Source organism: Hirundo rustica, chromosome 16 (genome assembly GCF_015227805.2).
Source record: "Hirundo rustica isolate bHirRus1 chromosome 16, bHirRus1.pri.v3, whole genome shotgun sequence".
Taxonomy (NCBI): domain Eukaryota; kingdom Metazoa; phylum Chordata; class Aves; order Passeriformes; family Hirundinidae; genus Hirundo; species Hirundo rustica.
Genome location: NC_053465.1, coordinates 4,862,856 through 4,882,946, shown reverse-complemented (window position 1 = coordinate 4,882,946; position 20,091 = coordinate 4,862,856). Strand labels below are relative to the sequence as shown.

The 20,091-nt window shown below is 53.2% G+C and overlaps 1 protein-coding gene across 1 annotated transcript in view; it reads left to right on the top strand.

The window, feature by feature from the left end:
- The window catches only part of LAMA5 (laminin subunit alpha 5), an 84,610-nt gene that overhangs the window by 37,255 nt on the left and 27,264 nt on the right, over positions 1-20,091 (top strand). Inside the window, exons 4-23 of the mRNA XM_040079701.1 lie at positions 2,281-2,399; positions 2,738-2,908; positions 3,357-3,454; positions 8,297-8,412; positions 9,245-9,363; positions 10,136-10,226; positions 10,376-10,510; positions 10,925-10,987; positions 12,104-12,244; positions 12,612-12,749; positions 12,992-13,126; positions 13,584-13,718; positions 15,083-15,220; positions 15,385-15,437; positions 15,606-15,705; positions 16,201-16,253; positions 16,652-16,757; positions 17,538-17,637; positions 17,789-17,945; positions 19,557-19,695. Coding sequence (XP_039935635.1) covers positions 2,281-2,399; positions 2,738-2,908; positions 3,357-3,454; positions 8,297-8,412; positions 9,245-9,363; positions 10,136-10,226; positions 10,376-10,510; positions 10,925-10,987; positions 12,104-12,244; positions 12,612-12,749; positions 12,992-13,126; positions 13,584-13,718; positions 15,083-15,220; positions 15,385-15,437; positions 15,606-15,705; positions 16,201-16,253; positions 16,652-16,757; positions 17,538-17,637; positions 17,789-17,945; positions 19,557-19,695 — 2,307 coding nt within the window. The remainder of the gene's footprint in view (positions 1-2,280; positions 2,400-2,737; positions 2,909-3,356; positions 3,455-8,296; positions 8,413-9,244; positions 9,364-10,135; positions 10,227-10,375; positions 10,511-10,924; positions 10,988-12,103; positions 12,245-12,611; positions 12,750-12,991; positions 13,127-13,583; positions 13,719-15,082; positions 15,221-15,384; positions 15,438-15,605; positions 15,706-16,200; positions 16,254-16,651; positions 16,758-17,537; positions 17,638-17,788; positions 17,946-19,556; positions 19,696-20,091) is intronic.

Below are 20,091 nucleotides of genomic sequence, written 5' to 3'. Positions count from 1 at the left end.
AGCTCTTGCCCCACTGGCTCGTTCCCGTGTGTAGTGGCAGTGCTGCAACATCTGGAGTTCCCTTCCCTCCCAAAACATCAGGGCCTGTTACCACTCCCCTGGAGAAGTGACCTGCAGTGACACAGCCCAGTGGAAAATTCCCATGGAAATAAAAGAGGTGGCTGCTCCCAAAACCTGCCAGATTTGCGAGCACAAGAAGTTCTCCGCGGAGGTTTATTTTTATCACGGGGAATTCTGTAGGTGGTCTGATTTAAAAACACTGCCAGGTCAGTACCAGGGTTAAAAACTGCTGGCAGAAATGCAGGGTTTCTTCAGAGCCTTGCCGGGGTAGCACTGTGGCACTGCCCACCCTGGCTCAGCGCTGTCCCTCGAGCTGCTCATCCCAGGAGGTGCCGAGGTGCTTTTGGGCTTAGCTCAGTGGGAGGAGGGAGGAGTGACTGCTGGGTGAGGCTCTGTCCTTGCCCGTTTCCTTAAAGCACTGCTGGAGTTTAAGGCTGATGGGTTACTCTGTTTTAGCTCAGAATGCCCAGCTTCTGGCTCACATGCTCGTGCAGATTTTGCAATAACTGGAGGAGTTCTTTGGTTTTCCTGAGTAGCTCCTTGGGCTGAGCATCCTGTCTCCATGCGGCCGTGGCAGTGCTCTGGAAATCAATCATCTCAAGCCGGTGGTGACAGGTTCCTTGCCTGGGGCTTTAAAAATAAATTGCCTTTAGAAAAGCACCTGGTGAAGCAAACCTTGGCGGCCAGAGACCTGATGTTAAATATTTCCACATCTTCCTGTGGATGCAACTGAGCTCTTGCTGTTGCCAAAACAGTGTTTCCTGGAGCAAGGCCACATGCTGGAGACAAGGTGTGGATGGGTGCAAGCCAGAGGTGAAGACAGGGAGGCAGAAATGCTCTGCCCCTCCTTTGCTGTGCCTTCTGCCTGGCTCAGCCTACCCATGCAGCACGTGGAGTGGGGGACCTGCCTTCTGCAGGCACAGTGAGACAGATTTGGGAGGATTATTCCCATGCATTGGGTTGACATTGCCCCTTCAGTTTCCTGTGTGAGCTGAGCAGCACTGGCAGGAACAGGAGATAGTGTTGGCTGCCTTTTCTTCCTTTTTCTCCCCATGGAAGCACCCTCGGGAGCGCTGCAGTGACATTCACTTCAGCACGCTTGGCTGCGAGCTCCTGGCACAGGTGAAAAGGGAGTGGGAAGGAGCAGCAGCTTTTGTCCAGGCTCTTTCTGAGGGAACAGTCCCTGGGAGTGGCACTGTGTAGGTTTTTGCATGGGCAGATGCTCATGGGCTCACCCCCCCGCCCAGTCAGGCCCCGAGCTGTCCCAGCAGTGCTTTGGTTGTCTCTGCCAGCACAGGGATGTCACACATCTGGGGACAAGGGTGCTGGACTTGCAGGAACTGTCATACTGGGAGGCCAGGCCATTCCTGTAGCTGCAAGGAGAGTCTTGGCATTCATTCCATGTCCCCAGAGCAGGTCACCATGCCAGCAGAGTGGCTGCTGGTGATGCCTGTTCCCTGACTTTACCCAGCCTTGCATTGCCACTTAGTGGCAGGAGCCCTCGTTCGCTGTCCCTGAGGAGTGGTTCTTGGTGGCTTTGGCATTTCTGGTTTGTGGCATTGGTTTAAGGGCAGAGTTCAGAGTAAGGTGTGAGGAGGGGACCTGCAGCATTTGGGGGAGGCAGAGCAATGGCTTGCAGGATGTCTGCTTGTCCACCCTGCCTGGTGGGAGATGTGCCAGCAGTCACTGTGGCTTGTGGTTGCTCCTCATGGGTTCTGTGCTGGCTTCGGGACTGACCCAGGAAATTTAGGAGCTACGTGAAGTGATGGTGCAGCTCCTACATCAGGAGCAGAGCCCTGGCAGCAAAGAGCCCTTCTGCAGTTCAGTGGAAGTGGTGTAGCAAATCACTGCCAGCAAGGCAAGAGATTGAGACCAGAGTTAGATCTCAGGCTGGTTAAAGTGTGAGCTTAGTGCCGAAATTGAGGGGTGGGTTTCTCTGCAGGTGGTGGCAGTAGGCACAGTGGCTGTTCTGACCTTCCTCATTTACTGCAGGGAGGTGACTTGGGGGCTTTTCTGCCTATTACTGTTAGACTGACACCCTCCCTTAGTGGAGGACCTGTATTTAGCCATGACAGAACTAATGATACAAAGCAATCTCTACGTGGTAAATGCTTAACAAAGATTGTACACCCATCTCTTCCGTGATCAGCGTGGGAAAACCCAGAGAGGGCTGGGAATTGTTCCTTTCCTCTTACGCTCTCATCTCTGGTTGATGAACAGCTTCCAAGAGAGACTGCATTGAGAAGTTTGGCCAGCACACTGTGGACCGTATCACCAGGGATGACCATGCCATCTGCACCACCGAATACTCCCGGATCGTGCCTTTGGAAAACGGGGAGGTGAGAGCTGCCTGCTTCCATCCCCGGGAGTTTCCAGGGTTACTCAGTGGCTGTGGGTACTCCTGTCATAGGCTCCCTCCCGCTTTTTGGGTACCACTTCAAGTATTCAGTTACACCAAATCAGATTGACGGAGAGCTGATCCAGTCGTCTGGGTGACTGGGTTCAGCTGAGGGAGAGGTTAATTTCCTCCCACCCCACAGGATTACAGAGATTTGTTCTCACAGATCCACAGAACGGTTTGGGTTGGAACAGACTGGGTTGAGCAGATGCACCTTCCTCTAGACCACGTTGTTCCATGCCCAGTCCAACCTGGCCTTTTCCCCACTCCTTTTCCCAGATTGTTGTCTCTCTGGTGAACGGGCGCCCAGGAGCCATGAACTTCTCCTACTCTCCTCTCCTGCGGAATTTCACCAAAGCCACCAACATCCGGCTGCGCTTCCTGCAGACCAACACCCTGCTGGGGCACCTGATGGGCAAAGCTCTGAGGGACCCTACGGTCACAAGGAGGGTAAGGCAGACCTTGGTACCTCTTGCTGGTGCGGTGGAACTGTCTGAGGGCGGTGTAAGCCACCTCTGGGGAGAGGACACCCTGGGTGTTGCCTGTGGGGATTTTCTCTTGTCTTGCACCCCCTAAAGCTGAAGGCATCTGCAGCCGATGCTGCTGTGGCTGGAGCTGGAGGCTGCTTGGGAAGACACCAACAATGTGAAGCTGGGAAACATCTCTAGGTGTCACATGTGGCTTTCTGGCTGTGCTGGGAGCCCCCCACTCGTAGCTAATGGGCTCTGTTGGAGGTGGTGGATCTTGCCAGAGGAAGATACTGCACCTGCAGTGTCACTGTAAGGGAAATACCCCAGCACATCATTTTACTGGAAGAAGTCCTGCTGAACCTTGAGTAGAATGGTTATGAAACTGATTTGTAAAAACGGTAATGGCCCTTTTTTCTTGTGCTTTCCAGTATTACTACAGCATCAAGGATATCAGCATCGGAGGGCGCTGTGTCTGCCACGGCCACGCGGACGTCTGCGATGCCAAAGACCCCAACGACCCTTACAGGTACCTTTTGCAGAATCCCAGTTCTGTCTGAAAGCATTTGAATTGCTGTTGTAAGAATGGAAGGTGATGCCAGTGTTAGTTGTGTCCTCTCCTGAGTTTGTAATGGTGCCGTCACTGCTGTTTGTGTCTCTGCCCTGAGAAAGAAGCAGAAACTGCTCCAGACAAAGTAGCATAAATCACATATTTTGTCAGACCGTTTTTCAGTCAGATCAGCTCCCTGGTCAAGTTTTCCTGTCCACAACTTTGCCATCCCACTGGAGCAGAGTGTGAGAATGAGAAGGAGGGGTGATGTAGGACTGATGTAGAACAGGGAGGTTTCCATCTAAGTCCTGGGATCCTGCCTGAACTTGTGCAGAGAAGTCTCTGGCTTCCTCATGTGGCTTCTTAAGCGTTGGGACAATGCTCCCATAGATAGATGGTCTCTCATGAAACCAGAGACTGCTTCCCATTTCTACTCATAAGAACCATGGATTGGTTATGTACATATCTGAACAACTCTTTACAAAAGAACAAGAAGTTGTTGTAAAACTGTAAAGAAGTTACATTTTGGCTAATGGAACTTCCCATCTGCCTTGGCAACTTGGAATGCCAAAGAGCTGCTTCAGACCATGGAAGTGTTGCTTTTAGCCATCTGTTTGCAGCTTGAATGTTGCCTTTATGAAAGGGATGGGTAGATTCAGCTGGACGAGGGGAGCTTGTATTTCTTTCTCCTCAGGATCATGTAGAACTTTTGGATCGTCTAAAATAAAATTCCAGTGAGTCCTAGCCAAGGTTAAAGCTGTTAAGGATTAAAACAAAGATGTATTGGTAAGCAAGCCCGCCTGAGTGTGCCAAACTCTCTGACAAAAGGAAGTTCATAAATATTTGAATGTACAGTTCCTTGTTTTTTAGACATTGGGTTTGCTGGATGCAAAGTGCACCTGTGTGCTGGGGCAAAAGGCTTCATGGGGACAAGTTTCTTTAACATGGAAATGCCAGGACCTTTCTCGGGTGTATCAATGGTTTGGGGCTCTCCAGGAAGGGAGGGAAAGCTGAGCAAGGAGGGATATGTCAGATATCCTTGTTCAGTGCCACTTCTGCTTGCAACCATCTCTGTCTCCCGAAATTCCTCTCCTCCACCCTCATTCGGATGCATTTGGCATCTTCACTCTTGGCCCCAGCCTGTTCTCTGATGTTGCAGCACACATTGGTAAGCAGCTGCTGCATTTCAGCCAGAGCAGATCACGCTGGCCTGAGGGAGAAAACATTTCCTCCTTGTGTACTTTGTACAGTCAGAACTCAACAGCTGTAAGTCCTTTGGGATGCAGCAGGAAAAGGTGCTGGGTAAATAGATCTTCACACGGCATTGCTGTGCCCTTTAGCAAGCCCAGGAGCACAGGCAAGTCAGCAGAAATCTGATACTTTCAGCCGAGAAAATGAGTAATTGATGAAATGCTGCCATTTTCCAGGCTCTGGGAGCAGCTGTGCCCAGCCTTCCCATTGAAGTGGGCACTGCTGGGCAGGATCCCAGCCCTCCTGCCCTGACACAGCACAGAGCCAGCTTGGGGATATCTGTAATGCCACATCAGCAGGGCTCAGACACACTGACCCCTTGAGACACAGGCCCAGCTACCAGAAACTTGTCATGTTTTCAGCAATCTGTGCAGTGTGCCCTCTGCACGCGTCCTGCCTCTTCAGAATCTGATGTGTGACAGCAGCTGGGCAAGGAGATGCAAATAAAGGGATGTGGATTGACCTGGCCCTATTCAAAGTCCCACAATCTCAGCCTGTTGTGGGGTCTCTTCGGCTCGTTTTAACTTCTCTCTTCTGCACATCCCCATGTTTCTGGTGCCTGTTGCTCAGAAAGGCAGGATGAGCACTCTGATAGACGTGAGGTGAGCTAGAAATCTTGGCCAGGACTTCAGGACATGATGGAGCATGTCCATGAGCTGACTTTCTGGCCATAAATGATAATATTCATGCAGCTTTGGAAAGTTTGTGTGAAGTGCCAATCCACAGAGGCTGCACATCCAGCTGTGCTGAGCTGGCAGCACATCTGGGCCCTGTGTGAGTGTTTGCAGGGACCTCTGGGCAGGTACAGCCTCCTCAAGGCTCTCTGCACTTCTCACAGCTTTCTGTCTTTGCCCTAAGTTGGAATGGGCTGAATTAAGCAGAGGGAAGGAATGTGCTCCTGGTTAAAGGTGAGCACCAGCAGGATGAGGCACAGCCCTTGCTCCTGGCAAACCCTTGGAGCAGTGAGATAAGAATCATCAGGGACCTGGCTTGGAGAAGCCAGACAAGAGTCATGTGTTAGCAGGCTGAGGGAGCTCAGGAGAAGCCTGTAAGGGTTCTGCATCTGTCTGATAAGAGCAGCTGTTTCTGTGGCTTCCCTGCCCTGTCACAGATGCCACAAGCAAGAGGGGAGACAACCAAAGACCCCAGCTGCTCCTTCTGTGCCTGATGCTGAAGGTAACCACAAGACAGCAGCAGCCTGGCTGGTCAGAAGCACATCCACAGATGATGAAGGATGCTTTCCCCCTGCTGGATGCTGAACTCCAGCTTCCCCTTTCCCATTTGGAAGGGAAAGCACCACGTGTGCCAGTAGATTGGTGCCATCTGTCAGTCTCTTTTTGCAGGTGGTTTTTTCTCTGTACAGTCAGAAACAGAGGAAGGGGCTTTTTTTTTTTTCTTCTTGATTGTGCTCCTCAGATGTCCCAGCCAAATCCAGATGCTGCAGTGTTTGTGTGCTGCTCTCAGTTCTGCCACAGCTGCTCGCTGGAAACTGTTTAGTCTCTGCCATTGAGCATCAATTCCAGCGGGAAGATTGCGGTTTCATCTCTTACAACAGGGTGACCAGGAAATGTGTGCTATGTGAACACAGCCGCTCCCTCTTCTTCCTTGTATATACTCAATCAATGAAGCATGTAAATATTGTGGTTTATGCACATTTGTCTGTAATTCATTAGCAGCACGGACTCGGCACAAGGTGCAGTAAAGCCGTGATGGATGAGCTCTGTGAGAGGTCATTGCTTACTCTGAACAGCAGAGACTAAATAAATACCTCCTTCTCCATCTGAAGTGAGCATCTTTACTCATGCAGTGCCATCCCCTTGCGTTCTGGGAACTGAACCAGGACTTTTCAAACATCTTGAACGTTAAGGAGCCTGGGATGTGTGGCTGGAGCCACGTCTCCCTCAGGGAGATTAACACAGCTCAGCAGGTTTATGAGTTCCCTGACTCAGTGACCATCTTTCTCCACATGCATGTATATGGATCTTAATCTTGATCTCCAGCTGCTGCCGTGGAAAGAGACGATAACATTTTGTTTCCTTGGAAGTGCTGAGTGGTAGTCAGCCAGGTGAGAGGTCTGTGGGTGGTTGCATCCCAGAGACGCAGCCAAGGTTTGCCTCTCATTGAGACTCCCCCTTGGGTCTGCAAAACACTCGAAGAACAGAGTTCCTAGTGAATATTTCAGGGCTGTGTTCTGCCGCTTAAGCTCCAGCCAGGGCTTCAGTTTTGTGCCTGGGCTCTGCCAGCTACAGCCCAGCCTGTGAGTGTGGGCAGGGACAGGGCATGAGGAGTGCTGAGAGAGCTGACTGCAGCAGAGCGTCCCATGGCCTCTGCAAGGGAAGGGCTGGGGGCAGCACTGGCACCTTCTGCCTCTCAACCCCTCTGCCTGAAGCAAACATGCTGAGTGTGGATCCTGCTTGCATTCCCCCAATCTTTCAGATCGTCTCATTATTTTCATTAAAATTAGATCACTTTTGTCCAGTGCCGCTGCCTCTGTCTGGCAATTCACTGTACGTAGACTTGCAGGTCCCACATCTTAAAATTACACGTAGGTGGAAACTGTGGCACTCAGCTCACTGCAGAGTGTCTGCACTCCTACACTTCACCCTGAATGACTGCTCCTTTTGTTTCTAACGTTTTAAAAAAAAAAATTACATTTATTTTTAAACACGCTGCTTTTGAATGGAAAAGCAATGGAGGAGGGAGAGATGGGAGTGGCAGACTGGCCCTGAGGGGAAATGAGTAATTGCACAGATAAAAGCTGGAACACACTGTATTATCCATAAGTCTAATACAACAGAAAGCGTTTGTGTTGGATGGGAATCGCCCTGTGCTGAGTGGAGGTTTTGGGGCTGATGTCACTGCCGTTAATGAATCACCGTTGTGGTCGGGCAGGGACGAGATCCATCGGGTGCCTGTCGAGGTTCCTTGCCTTGCCTGGCTCCGGAGCCGCCTGTTTACCCAGCACAGCCCTGCCCGGAGAGCAGGAGGTGCAGGGCATGGGGAGCGAGGGGCCCAGCATCTGCTCAAGTTCTTAGTTCAAATTTCATGCCCTCCTCCCTGCAGCACAGGTGTACCTGGAGGAGCAGATACCGCCTCTGTAGCCCCATCCCTCTCCAGCTCTGGGCTTTTTCTCCTTTAATGCTGCCCCTTCGTGGTGGTGGGGACATCTTTGTGCCCCTGCACCACGCTAAACTCTCTCAAACAGCTTCAGCTCAGTTTCTGCCACTGCCACCTCCAACCATTTCACATTTTATTCTCTGCAGAGCTGGCTAGGCAGTGGCACACTGGTTTTTCTCTTCCTTGTGTCTCTATGAAGGAAAAAAAGGAATGATGGTGGAGGAGAAGAAAGGGAGAGAATATTAGAGGGAGGGAGCTGAAAGTTTGATGGTGTTTGAAAAAACCAAATCAGTTAAAAAGCTGGGAAAAAGCCTTAGATGCCTCTTTTCCAGAATATTTGGATTAGCAAATACCCCTCATTCACGTACCAGATCAGTGACAGCCACGCACAGCAGGGTCACACGTGCCTGTCATCGCCCCATCCTTGTCTGTGCCCCGTTGCTGTCCCTGCAGGCTGCAGTGTGACTGCCAGCACAACACCTGTGGTGGCTCCTGCGACCGCTGCTGCCCCGGCTACAACCAGTTCCCCTGGAAGCCTGCCACGGCCGACAGCGCCAACGAGTGCCAGCGTAAGTGGGAGCCGGGCTCTCCCTTCCTGCCAAGCGCAGCTGGGCGCCCTGCTGCAGAGAAGCTGTTCTCTGCTGGGGCCGGGGGACCTGGAGGGCACAGCAGAGGGGACTCTGCGCCGCAGGTGTTGACCTTCAGGTGAGGCTCGGGCAGGGAGGTCGCCAAGGTCCGCGTGGGGCTTTGGCTCTGCTCGCGTTCCAGCTCCTCCTCTGCGTCCGAGGGTTCGTGCAGGAGAGTTGCTCAATTCCGTCTGCGAGATGAGTGAGGTTTGGAAGCGTTTACATACAGGACGTCTTTATTTGTCTAGAGAAACCTCTGGTCAGTGCCGACAGCGGAATTTCTGCGGCGCTGGGAGCGCTGAGCTGCACCACGCGCTGTCTTAGAAACGCAGGGTGGCAAAGGCTCTTAATCCGCTGAGTTTGTAAAAGCCTCCTCAGCTGCTGCTGGATTTTACAGCTCACCTCTGTTTGGGGTGGGATAAAAGAGGCAAGAATGTTGCTCTCTAAACCAGACTACTCGAGGCCACACAGCATGGTAGTTTTTCTTTCTCGTCCATACGTGCCTGCACATACTTTACTTGTGATTTTGTGCCCACTGCGCTCTCCTGGTTGCAGACCAGACCTTGTGAAGGAGCTGCTGCTTCTGTGCTTTTGAACTGAAAGACTTCAGAGAGCTTGGGAGATCGTGTAGTGCCCCAGATGCATTCAGGGATCCTTCCTCATGGAAAAGCCAACCCATCAAACCCAGGAGGGAGAGCTGACATCTTGAGATGCAGCTGGTGGCTGGAGGACCTCTGAGGACGGGTGGTTTAGCTCCCATCTCTTTGTTTTCCAGCCTGCAATTGCAATGGCCATGCCTACGACTGCTATTACGACCCGGAGGTGGATCGGCACAAAGCCAGCAGGAGTCGTGAGGACAAGTTTGAAGGGGGAGGTGTTTGTATTGACTGCCAGGTAGGCCTGAAGAGCTTCTCTGCAAAAGGCTGTTGCAAATGTTTGTGTTTGTTTCTGCTGTCAACCTGGAGTTCAGCCTCCCGGGACCTCCACCAAGCCCCTCTGATATCTAAATTAGGTCTCTGCCTGGAAATTTAGTCTCTTTGCCGTGGATTAAAGGAGCGTGCACCAGTAATGAGAGCAGCACTTGTGTTTCTAGCTGTTCCCTGGTAGTACCAGTACCTCCTAAAGCTTTGGTTTGCTGGGGCACCGGAATTGAAAGGGACAAATTGCTGCCCAGCACATTGTGTAATCTCCATCTAGTTCACAGTGCTCTGGCATTTCCCTGGATGTCTCTCTGCCCACCAAAATGCCAGTCTTCATTCTCTGTGAAAGTGGAAAAGTAGCTCTTCCCTTCCCAAGATGACAGTGACTGACGATTAATTCATGTACTGGCATGAAACTCCTGGCTGTGCTTCCTTGCTGAGAGGAAACAGTTTGTTCCTACCCTCCAAGCACACGCCAGGACATTTTGCTATCTGATGGAAGTGAAATGGGCTCAAGGTCAGGTATGAACCTGAAACTCACACTGTGTTTATGGGAGGATACAGTTTGCAGGAAAGGCTGTGTTCCCAAGTCGGTGTATGTGGAATTTTGAGCAGATTTGGGTGTTTGGTGAGCTGATGCTCCTGAGCTGCTTCGTCTGTAACCTGGAGCTGTTCGTAAATCTGGCAGATGAATGTGGATCCTGCAGGCAGAGGAACTGATGCCCCTCTAACCCCCTGTCTTTCAGCATCACACCACTGGCATTAATTGTGAGAGGTGCATCCCTGGATACTATCGGTCCCCTGACCACCCCATCGACTCTCCATACATTTGCTACCGTGAGTGTGACCTCCTCTCCGGTGACATCCTGCTGGACTTGGTGACACTTGGGAGGGCGCTCCAGAGGGTCAGGCTGAGAGGTTTTCCTGCTATAAGGGGTCTGAGGCCTCAGTCAGTGACACTGCTGCTGGCTTGTCCCTCTCTGCAGGCTGTAACTGTGAGTCTGACTTCACCGATGGCACCTGTGAGGACCTCACCGGGCGCTGCTACTGCAAACCCAACTACACCGGGGAGCACTGCGACGCCTGTGCCGAGGGCTACCTCAACTTCCCCCACTGCTACCGTAAGTGGGGGCTTCACACCTGGGAGCCCACGGCCCCAGCAGCTGCGGGAAGGGCCAGCAGCTCCAGCTGTGGCTCCTGGGATGTCCTTTCCCCGTGCCACGTGGCACTCCTGTCCCAGGGGGAGTTCTTTCAGGTGGGCACAAGTCCACATTTGGCTTGGGTGGAGGCTGCACCAGAGCTGAGCTGCTTTGAACGCAGTCAGCAGGAGGTTCCCATTTGGCTGGAGTTCCGTCTCTCAGTTTCTTATGAAAGCCTAAAGAGGGCTGTAGTGGATTGTTGTTTAGTGGGACATTCATGCTTTGTTCCATGTTCCACGTTTTTGTTCAGCTGTGGGACTGACAAGTCCTTGATACTCCATCAGGATTTCTCTGAGCGTGTGTGGTGACCTGTGCAATGTGTCTTTCTCTGCACAGCCGTTCCAGCTTTCTCTCACAACGATACTGGAGAACAAGTGCTTCCTGCAGGACAGATAATAAGTAAGCAGTGCAATTTTCCTTGATGCTTTGGCAGTGCTGTCATTTCTGTTGTACCTCCCATCCAATGCAGGATCAGGTCTTCAGCTCACTGGGCACATACATTGTATGAGGCAGCCCTGAGTGGTTTTAAGAGAGTACAACCAGAAGCTGAGCTGGGGGGAAAGGAAGTTTTATGATCCTCTTTTTATAGATGTGGAAATTCTAGCCTAGAGTGGCAGTGTGATTTTTTTTTCTGGGGTCCAGGCATGTGGGGATGTCCCTTCTGCTCTGTGAGGAACCTCCCCCAAAGGTCACTGAGGGGCTGTGGCTGAGCTGGGAGCTCTGCTGTGGGCACCTCTGAAGGGTCATGCATGGGCAGCCACTCTATCTGTGTCACTTCCTCTGTTGTTTAGAAAACTTATCCATGCTCTCATCCCTGCTCCCCTCCACCTCCCTCCTCTCTCATGCTCACTCCTCTTGGTTCATCTACTCCCTTGTGCTTTATTCTGTCTCTTTTCCCACTGAATCGTCCCCTGTCTCATGCTCCCCAGCACGCTCCAGATAACCTTTTCCTTCCTTCTGATATTTTGGAGTCTGTATCTTCCAGACAGGTTTTTTCTTTCCTGAGCTGGAATTTCTCACTTCCCTTCTCATTTCCCCACCTCCCCCTCCCTCTGGCTTTTGGATGACGTTTGTCCTTCCCTCTCCCAGCCCAGCACCCCACACCACTGCTGGTGGTGACAACAGGGCTGGCTCACACCCTGCCCTGTAAGCGGGAAGGTTTCGGGGTGCATCTGAGCACGGAGTGACCAGAGAGAAAGCCCAGAGTTCACCCTGGTTAGCTGAAGGCTCTGATTATTCCCACACTACAGTGAATCAGCTCTGCCTGGGCTTGTGGAAGCAGCATTGCCCTGCTGCCCACCCTGCACCTTCACAGCAGCGTGGTGCTGAGCCCTCCCGGCCACCCCGCGAGCCAGGCGTGGTTTGGTTAGAACATTTTCACCTGATAGGAAGGTTCTGGAAGCAAATGCTTGAGCGTTTGAGTTGCCTCCTGGCAGCTCCTGCCCTGTCCTTGTGGGACCTCAGGGCTGGGCTGACGGCCGTGTGTGGTGTCACCCGTTGTGTGTCCCCATCCAGACTGCGATTGCTACGCGGGCGGGACGGAGGGCAACGCCTGTCGGAAGGACCCTCGGGTGGGGATGTGCGTGTGCAAACCCAACTTCCAGGGAACACACTGCGACCAGTGTGCCCCAGGCCACTACGGACCCAGCTGCCAGCGTGAGTACCCGGCGGGCAGCGTCCCCAGGCTCGCCCTGCTGGGCTGCTCCTTGTTCTCCACACGTGCTGGGGAGGGGGAATTCCACAGCTCCACTTCCAAGTGATGAATTCCCATGACGTCTGCGCTTTTGCTGTTGTTTTCCACCCAGACCTGACCCTCCAGCATTCTCTAAAGCTATGGGGGGCTCTGGAGGAGTTCCCTATGAACATGATCTATGGGCCAGGCACGCTTGCTGTCAGCTCTGTTCCCCATGCTTTCTCCAGCAGCTGCTCTTCTACCCCAGAGGAGCAGATGCTCTGGCTCCTTTTCTGGGAAGGCTGAAGACACAAAACCTGCTTGTTTACTAATGCCCTTGTTGCTTTGCAGCCTGCCAGTGCTCTGGCCCTGGTCAGTACGATGGCACCTGTGACAGCGAGACAGGGCAGTGTCTGTGCCGGACAGGATTTGAAGGGCACTCCTGTGACCAGTGTGCTCCAGGCTACTTCAACTACCCTCTGTGCCAGTGTGAGCATCTGTCCTTCACGGGCCTGGGTGGGGACACACAGCCAGAGTCCTCTGGCAGGGGTCTGAAGGACTGGGAAGTGGTTTTGTGGGTGTTTCAGAGAATGCATGCCACGGGCAGAGTCTGCTGGTTTGAACGCTTAGAGCAGCACCTAATGCCAGTCTGAGAACGCCAGGAAAGGACAGTTTTGCCGTGAGCTCTGTGCCGTGCTCCCGGCTCAGGGCGGGTGGTCTCTGTGTTGCAGTGTGCGGCTGCAGCGCGGTCGGGACGCTGCCGGGAGGATGCGACTCCGCCGGGAATTGTTTCTGCAGAGCCGAGTTTGCTGGGCCACGGTGTGAGCAGTGCAGCCCTGGGTACCACTCCTACCCCCACTGCTACGGTGAGCACCTGGCAGCTCCTGCTGCCTTGAAAACATACCTGTTCTTGTAAGATTTTGGTGTTTCTCAGTATCAGATCCATGTGGTTTGCACTGTGAATTTGGCAGGCTCGTTTTGGAGGTCATGGATCATAGCAAAGCCTGGAAGACAGAGCAGTTTTTATCAGTCACACTTCCTCATCACAACCCTGCTGTGACCTGGTGTCTCAGTTTATGCCTTTTTGGGGTGTAATTTTAGTGCTTTAACCTACTAAACTGCTGGGGAACATTGAATGGGCTGTAAAGACCCCTCTGTGGCATTTTCCTGGTATGGCTCTGAAAACGATGCGTGATTTGCCAAGGGATTAAGAAATTAATTTTTCCTGATGGAAGCGACTAATTCCTGGGGGGCTGGATGATGGTTCAGACCAGCAGTGCTTGGCCACAGATCACAGGGATCACCAGAGTCCTGCTCTTACAGCTTGCTCCTGCGATTCCCGGGGTGCAGTGGACAACAACTGCAGCCCAGCGGGGCAGTGCCGATGCCACGGGAATTTTGCAGGACACACCTGCAGCCAGTGTGCCCTGGGCTTCTATGGATATCCCAGCTGCACACGTGAGTAACACCTTACCGGTCTCTACGACCACCTGGGAGGAGGGTGTAGCCAGACCGGGGTCGGTCTCTTCTACCAAGACAAGAGGAGTTGGCCCCAGATTGCACCCTGGGACTTTTAGGTTGGGTATTATGAAAAATTTCTTCACCAAAACAGTTGTCAGGCATTAGCACAGGCTGCCTAGGGCAGTGGTGGAGTCGCCGTCGTTGGGAGGATTTAAAAACTGTGTAGATGAGGCACTTGGGGACATGGTTTGGTGGTGGGCTTGGAAGTGCTGCGGGATGGTGATCTTAGAGGTCTTTTCCAACTGTAATGATTCTGATCCTATCCATTTCCCTGGGCACTGCATCACTCCTGGGCTATTGCTGCTGGTGCCAGGACTGGGCAGTGCCTGTGGCAGGTGCCTGCAGCCCCAGATCCTCTGACCAGCCTTCCCCAGCTCTGGGCAGAGTGTCCCCATCTCCCTCCCTGTCAGCAGTCCCGACTGGAAGCCAGATGTACTCTTACGTCTCCCAGCAAGAATTTACTGCTCATTAAAAGTAATCCGTGATGCAGTTTCCCTGAAGCAACAAAAGAGCATCATCACCCTCTTGCACAGTACTAAATGTGGACTCCTGGGCCATGCCAGCTGGCAGAACACTCCTCCCAAATGCTGATGCCGGCAATATGCCTTTGAAGAGGCTGGAGGCAGAGATGAAATGATCTCACAGGAGTTCAGTAGTCACTTTTTTTTTTTTTTTGTCTCATAAAGCCACAGCCACATTGCAGAGCTGTAGAAGACCCACAGCAATGAGAGAAAAGAACCACCTGATTTTTATATTGTTTTAAAATCTGTTGTTTCCTGAGCAGTCTTTCGCTGTTAGCCAGTGTGGGGGTGACAGCCCAGAATGTCTCCTTTGGCAGGGATTTGGGGTGTGCTGTCTGGGCAGGGAAGGCACGGGCAGCTCCCTGGCAGCTTGCTGACCTTTCCTGTGATTGGGCAGTGGATCTCTGTGCATTCATGGGCAGCAGGTTCTCCAGAAGCTGTAGAACCATTTCCCATGCGGCTCTTGAGTGTTTGGGATTTCGTAGGGTCTGATACGCCACTGGCGACTGACTTTTGGGGGATGAGATCACACCCCTTCTCCTCAAACAAAACTCTTCCCTGCCTCTGAAATACACATAAATCTATGTGAATGGATGTGATAAACATTGAGACTTCTATTGTTTTTCTTAAAAGATGGGGTGGTTTTAACCAAAAGCAAAGAATGAGAATATTATTTATAATCCACGTCTGGCTGCTTTAGGTGAAGGTCAGGCAGACAAAAGAGGCTGTTGCTGGGAAGCCCTGAGTGCCGCTCCAGCAGCTCTCTCCCCTCTCTTGCAGCTTGCCAGTGCTCCCGGGAGGGGTCCCTGCATGGCACCTGTGACCAGGACACGGGGCAGTGCAGCTGCCGGCCCAAGGTGACGGGGCTGCGCTGTGACAGCTGCGTGCCTGGCGCCTACGGCTTCCCCCACTGCCAAGGTAGCCCCTTTTCCCTGATCTCTTGGGACACTCCGGTCTCTTGGGTGCTGGTAAATGCGTTTATCATCCCCCAAAAGCTTTGCAAAGGGAGAAATAACCCCACTTAGGGACAGCCAAGGGGTGAGCTAGCGCTATAAATCCGTTCTTTTGTCCCTCTTTTCTAGTGGGCTCCTGTAACCCAGCAGGGTTGGAGACTGCAGATCCCTCGCTGGCCTCGGTGAGTATCAAATGAGCCTACCACAACCCCTGCAGGTCATTTTGTATGATCTACTTTATCTCTTTTTCTGGATCAAGTCCTTCCTTAAGCTCAGCCAGAGAACCAGCCACGTTCAACCACTGTGCTGCAAATTCTCACCTGCTCTTTTTTCCCCCTGCCTCTCCCCAGGGCTCCTGTGCGTGTCGGGCATACGTTGAAGGTCCAGCCTGTGACAGATGCAAGCCTGGATACTGGAACCTGACTCCAGAGAACCCCTATGGCTGCCTGAGTAAGGAAATGGCATTTGCACAGCCCACAGAAGACCCCTCCGTGGGGAAAGGGCCAAACCCAAGCCAGTGAGCAGTGGAGGGTTGGTAGCAATGGCCTTCCTTCCATCTTCACCCAGGAGTGATGTATCAAAGTTGGAGTCCTCTGGGCAGCCCTCATGTGGAAAGGGGAAAGGCCAGAGCCTGGAGCTTTTTGCTTGGGATGAAACAGAGGGCTCATGCAATGAGTTACGCCATTCTCAGCCCTCCCTGCAGATACTTAATTTTTTTATGGCCAAATATGCAGAAAAGGCAAATGTCTTTGGTAGCTGTGTCCTTGACAGCAGCTGTCCAAAATGAAATCTGAGCCCTTATGCAGGGCTACCTTCTGCTTGACCAGTTCCTGGCTCCTCTTGCCCCATCCAGTGTCCTCTGGTGTGGTGGGTGCTGACCCCATCAGGCTTCTTCTCAGGGGCTGATTGACCTTCTGGCTTTTTTGTTCATCTCCCTCTCCTCAGGCTGCAAGTGTGACACCAAGGGCACGGTCAGCGGAATCGCGGAGTGCCGGCAGGTGGGTTTGTTCCTCTGCTTCCAGGCTCCTCTGTCTTGGGAGCGCTCAGCTCCGTCTCTCCCAGCAGCTGCTGGACAGGCCCCAACCCTGAGCTCTCAGCGCTTGCACCACAATCTGGGCTTGCATGAGAATGTGGGATTAAAACCTGTCATAAATTAGTCACCTAAATATTTCTGGGTCTGTCCCAGGATGCCTGGATTTTTGTTTGCCTGCATTGTTGGGTAATTTAAGTTATCTGGCCCTTATCTGGCCCACCCACGCGCAGGAAGCCGTGTGGAGCATGAATCTCAAACTGCTGCTTCTGCAGTGTCTCAGACCAGAACCCAAATAACTGAGGAGCAGCTTAGCCATGACAAGCAACGGGAGGGAATGAATTTCCTTGCCTGCTTCTCTCCCAGGGCGATGGGCAGTGCTTCTGCAAAGCCAACGTGTGTGGGCAGTTCTGCTCGGCCTGCAGGGACGGCTACTTCAACATGGAGAACGCAAATTACTTTGGCTGCCAAGGTGAGCCCCTTCTGTGATGTGCTCGGTGAGTGAGGGGGGCCACCAGAACTGACCCCACTGCTCAGGCTGACCTGTTGGTGACCTTGGAGAAAAGGGGCGAGAGATGTCCCACCTTCTGTTTTGGGTCATCATTTTTGGGGAGATGTGGTGAAGTGCTCTAAGGGTTGTGGTGGCAGTGCTGGGTTGTGATGGCTGGAATCCAACGATCTTAAAAGTCTCTTCCAACCTCGGTTCTGTGATTTCTATACCACAGCCCAGAGCATGGGCTGGGGATTACTGTGAGTCTGGAGATCTGAGGTCATGCTTTTCCACTACTGGACACAGGTCTGTCAGGCTGGGGAGCGAACAGCGGGTAAGGTACCCCTTTGGGTACCAGAAACTGGTGTGTTTGAGCCACTGGTCACACCCTTGCAGCAATGCTCCTTCCTCGTGCTGGGGGAGGGTGGGCATGGCCACTCTGCACCGTGTCCATGGGGAGAAGCAGAGGAGGGGATCTGGTTGCTCTGAGCCATCCCAGGCGGTGCTGGCACGGCTGGTGGCAGGGCTGCAGCGCCCGGCCGTGAGGGTTTGCAGACCTCGTTCCATCAGCCGCCTGGAAATAGCTCGGCGCTGAGGTGGAAGAAGAGTCCATCCAAGTGGGGCCGGCGCCAAATATGAAAACGGATACAATGGAATAAAAATAGTGGCCCCAGGCTCCCCGCCCGCTGGGATGCGCCTTTGATTAGCGACCAGGAGCTCGTTAGCGCGGGGGGAATGTAAACAGGCGCTTCCTGCCCGCAGGCTGCCGCTGCGACGTCGGCGGGGCGCTGGGGCCGTCCTGCGAGGAGCGGAGCGGAGCCTGTCGCTGCCGGCAGAGCACACGGGGTCCCACCTGCACCCAGTAAGCTGCACCTTGGCCCGCTCTGCCTCCCACGGTGTCCTGTGCCACCACGGGGATGGGGACCTCATTGTCCCGGCTGCTGTCACATCAGCCTGGCGGAGGTGTCCTCTTGCCGCGCCCGGCAGGTGACGGCGCTCTCTCTGTTCCCCAGACCGGCACGCGACCATTATTTCCCTGACCTTCACCACTTGAAATTCGAGCTGGAGGAAGGCACCACGCCGTCCGGCCGGGCCGTGCGCTTTGGCTACAACCCCTTGGAGTTCGAGGGCTTCAGCTGGAGAGGATATGCGCAGATGTCCTCCATCCAGGTACGCCTGGTGGCTGCAGCCCAGCCCAGCTCCCCGCGGGGAGGATGTGGCCGGTGGAGGACTGATGTGCTTTTGGCACACATCTTTCACCCCAAGTGCTCCTGAAACCCCCAAAGCCACAGGATGGCCAACATAAACAGCACAGTGTATATATAGCCTGTTTGTGCAGATATTTCCTGTAGTGCTGGGGGTGGCATAGACTGATGAGGGGAAAGATCCTGAACTGGGAATCCCATGATATCCTAATCCGTTTAGACAAAGGTGGTAGCGTGGTGGTTACTTACAGGGATGTCTATAAACACTGTCTCTCGGTTTCCTTGTTCCTCTTTTAACTGACTCTGCTCTTTCCTATAACTCTGCATAACCTTTCCTCCCTTTTCCAAAAATAAGTATCTCCTCCTCAGCTGCCGTGTTCAGCTTGGACCTCTTGTTACCCTTCAGCCTTTGCCCTTGCTGTTAGCTGGTTTGCTGTAACAATGGTTTATGCTAACCTGGAGTTGTGTAAGTCCTAGAAGTGAAGCTGTTTTTTCTGCTGACTCTTTTTCTCTTCTTGGTGGTTTCTTTTGCATGGCCTCTGCGGAAGTGTGTGTGTGTTTGGGGATGGAATACAGAGCAGTGATTGACAGTCCTGTCCCATGTAAGATGCTCCTTACTCTGGTGCATGTACTATCAGTTTTCTTCACACTTTTGTGCTTAGGCGAAATAACAGAGGGACTGTTTCCCACTGAATTTTAGGTAGGAGCTAAACAGTGAACCCCTGTGGGCTCCCTTGAGAAAATCCCTGCCTTAAAGCTTAAGGACGGAGCTCATGCTCAAGCTCATAGCTCCAGTGTTGCATGCAGCCTCGGTGTTTGAGCTAATAGACCTTGACAGAGGGGCTGAGATGTGGCTTTCTGCTGGCAGGTCTTACTGTAGTTTGTTACCATCAAAACCCTTCCAGTTTGCTCTCCAGTGGGGAAGATAGTGTATAACTGGAGCTTTGGACTTCATTAGAGGTCTCCCTGGGCAGACCCCACCTTTGCCCTGTAGGCAGGAGGTTATTTACGCCTAATTCTCTTTGAAATGGGTCAGACTTAAGCATCTCCTTCGCCAGGGTCTGGCCGAGCAGTGTCCAGAGAGGTGGAGGGGAGATGTGCCATCAGTTCTATGGTCCATTAGCCTTGCTGGTCCTTAGCACTGCACATTCCTGAGGACAAGGCACCAGCTCAATTCCCAGCCCCTTGTGTAGGCAGCTGGGCAGAGCCCCAAGGGCAGGAGTTTGGTACCTGGCGGCTGGACGCAGCACTAAACCCAAAAGCAGCACGCCGATAACAAGAGCAACAACTTCCTATAACCAGGCCAGCTGAGCCACCCTGCTGTGCCACAGCATCTTCCAGATGCGACCACAGCCTTCCCACCCCCTCCCACAGGCAGGTTGCTCGCTGGGTGGCCGGCCCCAGGCGTACCCCGAGGTGCCGTGAGCAGTAGGGTCCGTGTGCTTGTCTCCTCCTGGCGCTGTGGCATGTTGCTTTGGGAGCAGTGAGCCGAGCGGCTGCGCTTGGGCCGGCGGCGTGGGCGGTGGAGGTAACTGAAGGTGTGCTCTGCTTCTCTCCCCTTTCTCTCTCCCACCAGCCCAAGGTAGTGGTGACTCTCAATGTGACCTCCCCCGACCTCTTCCGCCTCGTCTTCCGCTACGTCAGCCGGGGGCCCGCCAGTGTGGAAGGGAGGGTCTCGGTCGTTGAGGAAGGAAAGTTTAATGTTTGTGGCAACTGTAAGTGCATTTTTCACTTCTAGACTAACTCAGAGCATCATCCCACGCTGCGACACTGCTCCTCTGCCCCTTCTCCTGCCCCGAGGTGTGTCCGTCCCAAGTGTGCCCGTGTCAGGTGGCCGGCCAGAGCCGCGCCGTGGGCTGGCGAGGGAGGGGGAAGAGAGGCAGGCAGGCAGGCAGGTAGGGCAGGTGGGCCAGGCCCTCCCCAGAGGGGGTGGGCGCTCAGGAGCTGCCCCCTCAGTGATGTGTGCCCCGTGTGCTCTTTTGCTTTTTGCAGAATAAAATCAGAGTCACTGTAGACGTGAAGGAGGCAGAGCTCTATCTGTTCCATGTCATCCTGAGGTATATTAATTCAGGAGGGGCCACTGTGTATGGCAAAATTACAGCTTATCAGCC